This window comes from Oncorhynchus kisutch, linkage group LG4 (genome assembly GCF_002021735.2).
Source record: "Oncorhynchus kisutch isolate 150728-3 linkage group LG4, Okis_V2, whole genome shotgun sequence".
Classification (NCBI taxonomy): Eukaryota; Metazoa; Chordata; class Actinopteri; order Salmoniformes; family Salmonidae; genus Oncorhynchus; species Oncorhynchus kisutch.
The window spans coordinates 44,581,119-44,594,567 of record NC_034177.2 but is presented as its reverse complement, the minus strand read 5'-3'; the positions used below and the strand labels follow the sequence as shown (position 1 = coordinate 44,594,567).

The 13,449-nt window shown below is 43.2% G+C and overlaps 1 protein-coding gene across 2 annotated transcripts in view; it reads left to right on the top strand.

The window, feature by feature from the left end:
• Positions 1–13,449, top strand: part of LOC109889583 (transcriptional enhancer factor TEF-1-like) — a 43,833-nt gene that overhangs the window by 8,299 nt on the left and 22,085 nt on the right. For both annotated transcript variants that reach the window (XM_020481129.2, XM_020481130.2), the window contains exon 3: positions 8,831–9,085. In XM_020481129.2, the coding sequence (XP_020336718.1) occupies positions 8,863–9,085 (223 nt within the window). In that variant the 5' untranslated portion in view covers positions 8,831–8,862. The remainder of the gene's footprint in view (positions 1–8,830; positions 9,086–13,449) is intronic.

The following is a 13,449-nucleotide window of genomic DNA, read 5'->3' as shown; positions in this document are numbered from 1 at the left end:
TTTGTATAATTAGTTGGCTGACACATATATACCTTTCATAATATTTCCCCTAATGTTATTAGCCTACCTCCTCTGCCTCGCTCTATTGTTGCTTCAGTCCTTCCTCGCTTTCAACAGTTAAGTGAAATATGTTTCGTTGTCCTTATCTTCATCGTTCTAGTGACAACGATGCAGAAGGCTTTCACTTCTCTTTACGAAGATTGAATGGTTATGGGTCTGAATAAATAACTGCTATAGCTTACCACCATCTCGCGTTCGCTCTTCTTTCAAACTACCCGTGATTTCTACTGGTTGCTATATTTAACATTCAGCAACAAAGAGCTTGCGTCCCTCTTCCAATAGTCTATTGGTATAAGAAATGCAAAAAATAATGATGTCCAGCAAGCTATTCTAGTCTATGTTTCCTGCATGGGACTCCAAGAGCTAAGGAGTGTTTTAAAAAAAAAAAAAGAGAGGCCAGCAGAACACAGGTGTTTGCATATTGCGCAAGAGACAGAGGCTATAAGTTAGAAGCTTATTATACATAACCCATGATTAATTAGCTAAATGTAAGGCTAATACTCCATTAATGTATTGCCTAAAAGAGGTAGGCTAGGGCATCTAAATATAGGGCTAAATATCAATCTAGAACAGGATGATCTATTTTGGATACAATTTGAATGGAGTTGATGGAGAGAGAAAGACTGTGAGAGAGTGCTCGCGAGTGCACTGATTTAAAGCAAGTTGAGTGATAGGCTGTTTTAAAACTCTGCAGCTGCAATGAAACGTTTTTGATTTACAATGAAAAAACAAGGTGACCCCCGAAAGCCAGATGGAGATGGGTAAATTAGACGCACATTCGGTCTTTATATTGCTGTAGCATAGGCTACGCTGCATGTAGGCCTACCTGTCACAAGAAAAAAAAGCTACCATGATGAGATGATAGGTCTACACATGCATTGTGAACTACGCTCCATACTGAGATGGGCTTAACTATTTATCCCGGGGGAAAAGGGAGGGATTTTTCTCGGTAACCGGGTTCCTGCCATTCAACCCTAATCCTCAAATTTGTTTTGTTTTTAGTGAATTTAAATGTGGAGGCAGAAGTCAGCATATCAGAAATATTCTAGATTTTTCATCCTCTCCATTTTTTTACAATTATGACGGTGACAAAGGAGGTGCAAATGTTAACGCCATAGTAGGGCAGTAAATAGACCCGTTCAGGTGGAGGGACATTGAAATAATGTCATTATGCTGAGGCCTACCCAGAGAGATAAAGGAGCCGTGTCTCACTTAGCCCAATGCTGAAATGACAAACGGAAAAAGACAGGCACAGTCTTCCACTCATGCATCATGCTATTGAAATGCAAAGAGATATCTGACAGAGGCAGGCATGAAAGGAGGCGTTGTCAGCCTTTGAATTTGAATTTCCAGCCTTATAGACTCATAAACTAATAGCCGGGCTTAAGTAATTCACGTTATCAGTAGAAATGAACTGAACAGCAGGGGATAAAAGCCTTTTTTTACTCCGAGATTTGCTTGTAAGATGTTGGAAAAGATCTAAGAACATCATTTGATGGTTGCCTCTTGTAGATAATTAATCCTTTTGTATTAAATCTGTACTTATTCATACAGGTCTCATTTCATAATTACAAAATGCATAATTGTATTATGAATGGCCTTGTTAGTGCGGTTGTCAGAAATATGTTCAGGCTTTGTAACTGCTGTCTTTGTGTGCTTATATGGTTACCTCTGAGTCCAGCTTTTGTTTAATGGTCAGGTTAATAGAGAAAAATCCCATGATACATCTCTCTTTTGTAGGTTTCAGGCATTGGCCATATCCATTTAGTAGTGTTGTGTGAAGGTGTTTTCACATTGACCCTGTGGGGAACAGATTTCCTAGACGTGGCAGAAGATTGGATGCCAGGGAGGTTCTGGTAAAACACTGTGTTTTGTGTTTTGGCTGCCTTTTAGACGGACGCAGCTTCCAAGAGAGAGAGAGAGAGAGAGAGAGAGAGAGAGGATGCCCAGGAGGCAGAGGGGCAGAGGACCATGCTGCTGCTTGTGTTCACTGTTACAGTGATAACATGGTCAACCCCCTGGTGATGGAAGCGCTCATATATACATATCATTACATTTCATTACGACACACTGTCTGGTCGGCCTCCATATTTCCCTCCCTGCAGCGATGCACATTGCAAACTCAGAGGTAGCCCCAAAAGAGCTGGAATTAGAGCAGGCGAGAGAGAGAGGGAGAGCAGGCGAGAGAGAGAGAGAGAGAGAGAGAGAGAGAGAGAGAGAGAGAGAGAGAGAGAGAGAGAGAGAGAGAGAGAGAGAGAGAGAGAGAGAGAGAGAGAGAGCAGGCGAGAGAGAGAGAGATATGCCTGGTGTGAATGTATGCCCCCTGTTTCTGTGGAATTGCATTCATGCCATGGCGTTTGTTTGGAAGGCTGTCCCTGCCTGGAGGATGAAGTGCAGTGTAAGTGTAGCCACAGTATATTGTGGCATGACTAATCTTCCTCTCCCATCTGCCACTGGGGCCTCGGACAAGCGGCCCCACTCCAGCATCTAGCACGGCCATATTGCACCAATCACAACATTCTGGCTTCCCTTGCCCCTCCCTCCTCCTCTACATTAGTACAGAATCAGTGGAGCAGAGAAGCTGCTTGAGCTGAGACATTGCCCCGCATTGTACACAATTGCATAACATAACGGAGCACCCATGTCCAAACATCAGATCCAAATGAGTAAATCCAGATGATCTTCTTATTGTGTTTTGTTTCTTGTCATTGAAAGAACTCAATCATTTATACACTCGTCTACAATGTTATTGACAACTCAACAAAAAAAAAGGTACGTTGAGGAAATAAATGTATCAGGTTAATTATTAAAACTCACCCTCTTGTTGCTCATAAAAAGCATATTTGATGTATGCTAGAAATCAGGTTACCGGTCTGATTAAATAGGGTAAGTATTGCTTCCAGATTCCTCTTTAATTTTGCAGCAGGTTTACATAATTGGGAAATGGGAATATGGGGGGGGGGGGGGGTAAATGTATTTGTCTGCAAAGCCTTTTGTGATGTGGTTTGTATCGGGGTGCTTTAATCTTTCCCAGCGGCCCACTCTAACAGGAAATCATCAAGGCTCTGGATGCAGATTAGCGAGGTGATACATTTAAGCTCAACAGATGAGTTAATTATGCAGTTTTCACTGCAGCGGCTACGCTGATAGGATTCTGCTCTTTGCCAATTCAACACCACAATGCTAATCTGGAGGGATTTTCCTATTATCTCTACAGGGATACAGAAAACATCCCCATGTTACACATGTCCCATGCAAATTCTCATTTTTGTCCTGAGTACCAAATGCATGTTGCTCATATGTTATACAAAACGGATTGAACAACCTATAGGCAGTCATCACTGTCTGTGCCTAAATGTCTATTTGTTGAACTTTGGTGGACGCTCTCAGTGCTGTAATATGTAGGTCTATGGTTGCCACACATGTCAGTACGGTTCAGTAAGTGCCACATATGCATGTGGCTGTGCCACAGGAAGAGCTTAATATTTCATCACGTTAGGTGCGGTTTGCCTCTTTCTACTTCCTAGAGAGATAGGTTCTGGGAACGCCACTTGTGGGAGTGTGGAGGAAAACCTCAGCGCCACAGATATCCTGCTGGGCAGTGGCAATTATAGTAGCTAGGCATCTCCAAAAACACTTCTGAGTGTCACTGTTGTTTTCGCCGTGAATTCATCTGCTGACAGATTCTGGAACGCCAAAGAGTCCCTTTTAGTAAACATTATTTTTTTGTTTGCCTTACTAAATCTACCCCAATTATCTCTGCCATCTACTCCTCCAATCATGCTACTATGTGTCAAATCATGCTGTGATGTCTCGAATCATGCCACTCTGTCTCAAATCATGCCACTCTGTCTCAAATAATGCTACTATGTCTCAAATCATGCTACTCTGTCTCAAATCATGTTACTATGTGTCAAATCATGCTACTATGTGTCAAATCATGCTACTATGTCTCAAATCATGCTACTATGTGTCAAATCATGCTACTATGTCTCAAATCATGCTACTCTGTCTCAAATCATGCTACTCTGTCTCAAATCATGCTACTATGTGTCAAATCATGCTACTCTGTCTCAAATCATGCTACGCTGTGTCAAATCATGCTACTCTGTCTCAAATCATGCTACTCTGTCTCAGATCATGCTACTATGTTTCAAATCATGCAACTCTGTCTCAAATCATGCTACTCTGTCTCAAATCATGCTACTATGTCTCAAATCATGCTACTCTGTCTCAAATCATGCTACTCTGTCTCAAATCATGCTACTCTGTCTCAAATCATGCTACTCTGTCTCAAATCATGCTACTATGTCTCAAATCATGCTACTCTGTCTCAAATCATGCTACTATGTCTCAAATAATGCTACTATGTCTCAAATCATGCTACACTGTCTCAAATCATGCTACTCTGTCTCAAATCATGCTACTATGTGTCAAATCATGCTGTGATGTCTCGAATCATGCCACTCTGTCTCAAATCATGCCACTCTGTCTCAAATAATGCTACTATGTCTCAAATCATGCTACTCTGTCTCAAATCATGTTACTATGTGTCAAATCATGCTACTATGTGTCAAATCATGCTACTCTGTCTCAAATCATGCTACGCTGTGTCAAATCATGCTACTCTGTCTCAAATCATGCTACTCTGTCTCAGATCATGCTACTATGTTTCAAATCATGCAACTCTGTCTCAAATCATGCTACTCTGTCTCAAATCATGCTACTATGTCTCAAATCATGCTACTCTGTCTCAAATCATGCTACTCTGTCTCAAATCATGCTACTCTGTCTCAAATCATGCTACTCTGTCTCAAATCATGCTACTATGTCTCAAATCATGCTACTCTGTCTCAAATCATGCTACTATGTCTCAAATAATGCTACTATGTCTCAAATCATGCTACACTGTCTCAAATCATGCTACTCTGTCTCAAATCATGCTACTATGTGTCAAATCATGCTGTGATGTCTCGAATCATGCCACTCTGTCTCAAATCATGCCACTCTGTCTCAAATAATGCTACTATGTCTCAAATCATGCTACTCTGTCTCAAATCATGTTACTATGTGTCAAATCATGCTACTATGTGTCAAATCATGCTACTATGTCTCAAATCATGCTACTATGTGTCAAATCATGCTACTCTGTCTCAAATCATGCTACTCTGTCTCAAATCATGCTACTCTGTGTTAAATCATGCTACTATGTGTCAAATCATGCTACTCTGTCTCAAATCATGCTACGCTGTGTCAAATCATGCTACTCTGTCTCAAATCATGCTACTCTGTCTCAGATCATGCTACTATGTGTCAAATCATGCTGTGATGTCTCGAATCATGCCACTCTGTCTCAAATCATGCCACTCTGTCTCAAATAATGCTACTATGTCTCAAATCATGCTACTCTGTCTCAAATCATGTTACTATGTGTCAAATCATGCTACTATGTGTCAAATCATGCTACTATGTCTCAAATCATGCTACTATGTGTCAAATCATGCTACTATGTCTCAAATCATGCTACTCTGTCTCAAATCATGCTACTCTGTCTCAAATCATGCTACTATGTGTCAAATCATGCTACTCTGTCTCAAATCATGCTACGCTGTGTCAAATCATGCTACTCTGTCTCAAATCATGCTACTCTGTCTCAGATCATGCTACTATGTTTCAAATCATGCAACTCTGTCTCAAATCATGCTACTCTGTCTCAAATCATGCTACTATGTCTCAAATCATGCTACTCTGTCTCAAATCATGCTACTCTGTCTCAAATCATGCTACTCTGTCTCAAATCATGCTACTCTGTCTCAAATCATGCTACTATGTCTCAAATCATGCTACTCTGTCTCAAATCATGCTACTATGTCTCAAATAATGCTACTATGTCTCAAATCATGCTACACTGTCTCAAATCATGCTACTCTGTCTCAAATCATGCTACTATGTGTCAAATCATGCTGTGATGTCTCGAATCATGCCACTCTGTCTCAAATCATGCCACTCTGTCTCAAATAATGCTACTATGTCTCAAATCATGCTACTCTGTCTCAAATCATGTTACTATGTGTCAAATCATGCTACTATGTGTCAAATCATGCTACTATGTCTCAAATCATGCTACTATGTGTCAAATCATGCTACTCTGTCTCAAATCATGCTACTCTGTCTCAAATCATGCTACTCTGTGTTAAATCATGCTACTATGTGTCAAATCATGCTACTCTGTCTCAAATCATGCTACGCTGTGTCAAATCATGCTACTCTGTCTCAAATCATGCTACTCTGTCTCAGATCATGCTACTATGTTTCAAATCATGCAACTCTGTCTCAAATCATGCTACTATGTCTCAGATGATGCTACTATGTTTCAAATCATGCTACTATGTTTCAAATCATGCTACTCTGTCTCAAATCATGCTACTATGTCTCAAATCATGCTACTCTGTCTCAAATCATGCTACTCTGTCTCAAATCATGCTACTCTGTCTCAAATCATGCTACTATGTGTCAAATCATGCTACTATGTGTCAAATCATGCTACTCTGTCTCAAATCATGCTACTCTGTGTCAAATCATGCTACTCTGTCTCAAATCATGCTACTCTGTCTCAGATCATGCTACTATGTTTCAAATCATGCTACTCTGTCTCAAATCATGCTACTATGTCCTAAATCATGCTACTCTGTCTCAAATCATGCTACTCTGTTTCAAATCATGCTACTCTGTCTCAAATCATGCTACTCTGTCTCAAATCATGCTACTATGTCTCAAATCATGCTACTATGTCTCAAATCATGCTACTCTGTCTCAAATCATGCTACTCTGTCTGAAATCATGCTACTCTGTCTCAAATCATGCTACTATGTCTCAAATCATGCTACTCTGTCTCAAATCATGCTACTCTGTTTCAAATCATGCTACTCTGTCTCAAATCATGCTACTATGTCTCAAATCATGCTACTCTGTCTCAAATCATGCTACTCTGTCTCAAATCATGCTACTCTGTCTCAAATCATGCTACTCTGTCTCAAATAATGCTACTCTGTCTCAAATCATGCTACTCTGTCTCAAATCATGCTACTATGTCTCAAATCATGCTACTATGTCTCAAATCATGCTACTCTGTCTCAAATCATGCTACTCTGTCTGAAATCATGCTACTCTGTCTGAAATCATGCTACTCTGTCTCAAATCATGCTACTATGTCTCAAATCATGCTACTCTGTCTCAAATCATGCTACTCTGTCTCAAATCATGCTACTCTGTCTCAAATCATGCTACTATGTCTCAAATAATGCTACTATGTCTCAAATCAGGCTATTATGTCGAACTAACTGAAGGAGAAGGTATTTTACATGAAGATGCTGAATGAAGCCAAATTCATTCAAATTTGAATGACTCTTTCTCCCTTCTGATAACCCACATTTATCAGCATGCTGTTAGTGATTACTAACTCAGTTAATAGATCGGTCGGGGGAGAGTCATTTAGTGGTTGGAATGGAACGTTTTCCCCCCACCAATAGCAGTAGTTAGTTGTGCAATGTCAGCACTCAGCACACAAAAACCAAATTCAGTCAAAGCTACGCTTGCTCTGTGGCAGATTCTTTACCAGCAGCCCTCACCCCTGTCAACCAAACACACACACACACACACACACACACACACACACACACACACACACACACACACACACACACACACACACACACACACACACACACACACACACACACACACACACACACACACACACACACACACACACACACACACACACACACAGAGAGACAGATCCTCCAGTGTACTGACATTCTAGAGGAAACATATGCTGCTAGTCGCTCTTTACAACAAAGCGTGCTCCATGAATAGGATCTTGTTTGAGAGGAAGGAGTTGCTGCCCGGCAACTGGATGGGGAGGGGGGGGGCAGCTGTGCGGCCATCTCCACAAAGCCATGGGGAATAAAGTATATTCCAGCTGTACACTTTCTCTATAGGAAACGTTCTACTTGTTGGGGTGGGACGTTGTTTACGAAACTTAGACGACGAAGTAGATGTGTATTTAGACGCGGAAGTGACAAAGTCGTTTTTTGAATAGGATATTGTGAACATAGACTCGTATTTCTGGAGCTCCACGAAGCCTTTGTACGCCGATCCCCCCTATATGAACCCCAGCCATATTGAAGAGCTTGGTGACAGACTGCCTTTGAGTAGTGACTGACTATGGTACTGGTTTCCAAGTAGATGGCAGCTGGTGTGGATGAATGCTACCCAAGGCCTCTCTTCTATTCGCTCTCGGCTTGTGGCTTCCTTCTTCCATGTTCTTTTATAGCATTTGTATTGTATCTGGATGTTTGTTTTGGGATTGGATCACATTCTCTCACCAGGTGTATACAGCATTAACGATCTGTCCTGCTATACAATGTCTTGTTAGGCTGAGGAGAAATGTTGATAGGAATAATCCTCATGCCTAGGTCCTGGCGACAGTTTGAATGTTCTCAAACGTAGCACTCGTGTAAAAACGACAAGCAGGCATCGGCCTGCCAAATCTCTGGGCAAACATAGCAGTAGTTTCCCCTCGTTGTCTCGCTTGTGTTCGCTCCCTTCCCGTGCTCTGCTGCTACCGCTGCTGCCCAGGCCAGAGTGAACCAGGTCTGCGCTTCTCTGTTTTGTGCTGCGCTCTGTGGTGGTGCTGGAGGCAGCTGGTTTACACTCTGCTCTGTACCTGACTGACTGACTGTTTGTTTATTCCGCTGCTGGTCTCCAGGTTTCTCCCCCTAGTGTGATCCAGGCCTGGGCATGGACGAGCGCACCGCCACTATGGACCCCAGCAGTTGGAGCGGCAGCGAGAGCCCCGCAGACGACATGGAGAGGATGAGCGACGGGGCCGAGAAGGGCATGGACGGGGACCCCGAAGGGGTGTGGAGCCCCGACATCGACCAGAGCTTCCAGGAGGCGCTGGCTATCTACCCGCCCTGTGGGCGGAGGAAGATCATCCTCTCAGACGAGGGCAAGATGTACGGTAAGTACAGAGGAAGGAGGAAGAGAACAACTCCAAGAAAGGCTCCAGTTAGTTAGAACTGGGCTATTGTTCACAGAAGTGGACAGAGTGGGAGGAATATTTATTTTATTAGAAACAACACATACTGCACCGTGGTAAGTTAGTGAGAGTGGTGAGTTAGTGAGATTGGAAGAGTGGTGAATTAGTGAGACTGGTGAAATAGTGAGAGTGGTGAGTTGGTGAGAGTAGTGAGTTAGTGAGAGTGGAAGAGTGGTGAGTTAGTGAAAGACATGACCATTGAGTCTGCTGGAGTGCTGTGGGAGGGAGGGAGGGAGGGAGGCAGAGGTTTAGAACTAAAGCCAGTGTGAACCATTAGTGAGGAACAGATGGTCGTGTGGCTGCCACCAGCTGCGCCGTACACTCTCCCCCCTCCCCCTTACCCTCTTTCTCACTCACACACACACACACCCACACACACACACACTCCCTCACCCTCCCTCTCTTCTTGGGCTTGGCTGGTGATGTTGGGAGAGGGAGGACAACCCCCTCCTCCTCCTTCTCTGAGTGTCATAGTTTCTCACAGCACACAACACAACATCCAATGAAAGTAGAGGTGAACCACCCCCCCACCCTTTTTCAAACATGACCAGTGTCTGCTCTCGTGCGACCTCACTACCCAGGCTCACAGTCTGTGTAAAAACTCAGGCCTCTTACCGAGTCAGAAAACTGATGTAAGAAAGACATTATATACAGAAACTAGAAAAACATTTTCGAGTCGGATGTAACAGCACTGTGGCACTTTGGGAACTTCTAGTGAACTTTTGCTAGTTATAAGTGTGTATACTTCTATATGTTGTTGTATGTCTTCAGGTTGTTTCGGAGACTCTTGACAAACAAGACCGTCTACATTGTTTGAGTTTATGTTTATTGAATATCGCCCTGACTAGATCAATCTCTGTCTGAGCATGTTGACAGACGTGTTATCTCTGCTTGGTTGTGATGTATTGAGTGGGATCAGCACAGGGTCGGTCAGAGGTCCTCAGTATTTTAACATGTTCCAGACTCAGCTGCTTATATCTTTACCGTCTCTAGAACATAGCAATGATCCCTCTGGGGTTTTACTCAAACACCACTTAAAGACCTGATTCTGTAGGTTTGACACTAACACACATCCATCAGCCAGAAACTGGGCCTTTTGTGCATTTTGTCATTGTAGTTTATTAGAATGTATTACAAATCGCTACGCGTTAATCATGGATGGGATCTGCATGTCAGCGTATCAGGTAGGGAGAACAAAAGAGGGGGTTGAGAGGCATGTGGAGTTGGAGTAATGAGCAGTGATTACTGGAACTGTGGAAGAACTCACTCCAACCTCTCTTCCCAGCCGTGGATCCACTGGGTCCTAGTGCTTGAACTGTGACTCATGTTGCCTGTAGCACAACCTAATATCTCCCTTGTCTACAATTAATATCCTCCACATAGCAGACCATGGATTTGCCTTTATGAAACACTCAGATCCTGTTGGCCACCACTGTGCTGCGGGCCCTCCCTCTCATCCCAGAGCTGATGAGAAACTGATAGAGAGGTGGTCCAGGCTGATTAAGTGGGCTGATTGCTAGAAATACAATTGTTTGCATTAGTTAGCACTGGAGCCACACAGATGGCCTGGATTCAATAACAACTTAATTTGCTGTCCGCTCGGGTCGCATCCTGACCAGACAACAGACAGTAGCTGAGCTTTCACGATGTGAGACAGACGTTTGACGAGGGACAGTGCGGTACCGCGTTGGGCGGCGTTGGTATCTGAAAGACTGGAGGAACGACGCAGAGCGACCTGGATTAGTCACTAGAGGAGGAGGAGTGAAGTAAGAGTATGGCTCAGGTCCTCCTGAGTGGCCCTCTTCAGCCCTCTGCTCCCTCCACTCAATGCAGTTAATTAGCAACTGTCTCTATAGCAACTGCCTATTGCTTCTAAACAATGTCTATTTTTCCTGTTGCAGCGGAGCTTATCTCAGTGTTTACCTGTGGGGCTCTCGGGTGCTTTGAGTCTCAGTGGGGCCTGGCACGGTGCCCAGCCTGGCCTGGGGGGGGGGGGGGGGGGGGCTCTTTCCTCTTTGTGGAGCGCCGGCTGCTCTACAGGAACTAGATTGAGCAGGTGGAAGGAAGGGACATGACCTCAGCCCGGCCCTAAAAAAGCCCACGTACTGGCTGATCACGAAACGTATAACTCCTCCACCACAACTTGTACGATTGCTTGATGTTTCTCTCTAATGGCACAATGTCTGCTAAGGTATCATCCACTTTGCACGTCTTTTATCCGAGTGATAAATTCTAGAGAGAAATCAGTGTTTTTTTTAAATGGTATTGACAATCTCCATCTGGTTTAGATGAGGAGCAGATAGGCCTCCGCGGTGGTTCCATTCTGCCACCATTTATCCTGTGAGTGGAGAGGCCTGTCATGATGCCTCATCATCATTAGACCGTAGCAATCTGCTGTCTCTCTGCTGGCCAGGCCAAATATCCCAGCATGGCTTAGCTGGAGAAGAGACCAGAGCAGAGGCAGGCTGGAGTTTTGTAGCACCATTGGTGACATGGACATTTCCCCTCTCTGCTTCAGGAGCAGGTAGTGACTGAGGTATAGGTAGTGACTGAGGTATAGGTAGTGACTGAGGTATAGGTAGTGACTGAGGTATAGGTAGTGACTGAGGTATAGGTAGTGACTGAGGTATAGGTAGTGAATCTGGGATCTTTGAAGTTATATGATACATTGTGACTGTCACTAATGATTAGACAACTTTCAATTATTCTTTAAAAGGAAAGAAAAGGCTTTGAAAATGAGTCATGGGACGCTGTGTACTCGTGAGGATTGATTTGGTTTACACGATATCTCGTCGCTGCCTTCTAGCTATTGAGGATAAGATCCTGTACATCCAAGCTGCCAACATGGCCGTATGAGATGAGAAATATAGTCCTCGTGCCCTCAGGGTAATGGTGAAGCATGCTGGGGTGGCTTGAGTCTGAGTCATCCTTGGGTCTGGGTTTCCCTCAGGCTATTCTCCTTGTATGGTACATACAGTATCATGGAACTACAGTAATATATGACAGTATACTTCACTATATGATGGGTACAGTACAGAGCCTTGACTTCAGCTTCTAGCATTTATAGTTGTAGCCTCTCTAGGTAATAATACAACTATAATACTAGCTGCTGAAACTTACGAGTCTCGAAGAGATGGTTTAAAGTGACGGTACAAACCGCTAATGGACTACCTGTCTGTCAGTAAACGCTCATACCAGCTTGCTCTCTACAGTACAGTACCGTGGTGTGGGCAGAGTTGGTATTGGCACTGAGCCACTGTCATTCTCCCTGGCGTGGACCTGTACGGCACCATGGGAAAGACCCACCTCCTCCACACCTTGAGGAACTTCACCTCCGAGTTCTCCTCTGAACACTATACGTATTTCCCATACATTGTAATTGTGCCTCTTAGAGAGCAAAGATGATGCGTAAGAGAGAGTTAAGAGTGTGACCTGCACAACGAAGGATGGAGACACACAGAAGTTGCGCCTCTTCATATATTTTTTTAGAACCATTCTGCTGTATATGGTTGCACAGGCTGTGGGAAGGGGAAAAAAGTATAGCCAGAAAACATCATGTTCTTTGTATTAAGAGTATTAAGGGTAGTGGTCTTTTGTGGTGGGATAGTTTCTTGACAGGTTTTTAGGTAGGTAGCTTTGATTTTACTATCTGTTATCTTACTACCTTCGAGTGGCGCGACATGACTTTGTCCTGCGAGGGAGGCCGGTTATTGACGATGTGCAACTGAAGGTCTGGGTGTTTTTTTTTTTGAAGGTGTGTAAAATAAAAATGGACTTAGGAAATGTATGGAGAATTATAAGGCAACAAAACTCTTCTTTTTTTTTTTTTTACATTTTCATTTTTCTTTATTTAAGCAGGGAATCACCAGGGTCTCTTTCACAAGGGAGCTCTGCTTATCCAATTTCATAAGACAAACTCTAAATCAAATACAATATAAAGTCAAATACAGTAAAACACAAATATTAAAGAAAAATAATTACATTCCTCAATAAGAGGGTCCCAAATCAATATTTGAAATTGCCCGAGCGGCACCAGAACATCCAACTGTAATGTATTGTGTAGTTGGTTCCAGCAACGAGGTGCTTTAAAAAAAAATACAGCGAATTCACCTAGTTCAGTGGAGACCAGAGGAACCTCAAGAGTTTTAACCTTGTTAACAAGTTTGGTATCTCATGTTTTTATATTCCTACAGCGATGTTTAGGTAAGTCAGAAGCTTGTGTCGTCGAGCTTTGTCAACAAAGGGGGAACAGTGAAGTGAGCTACGGGACTTTAATGAGGACCAGA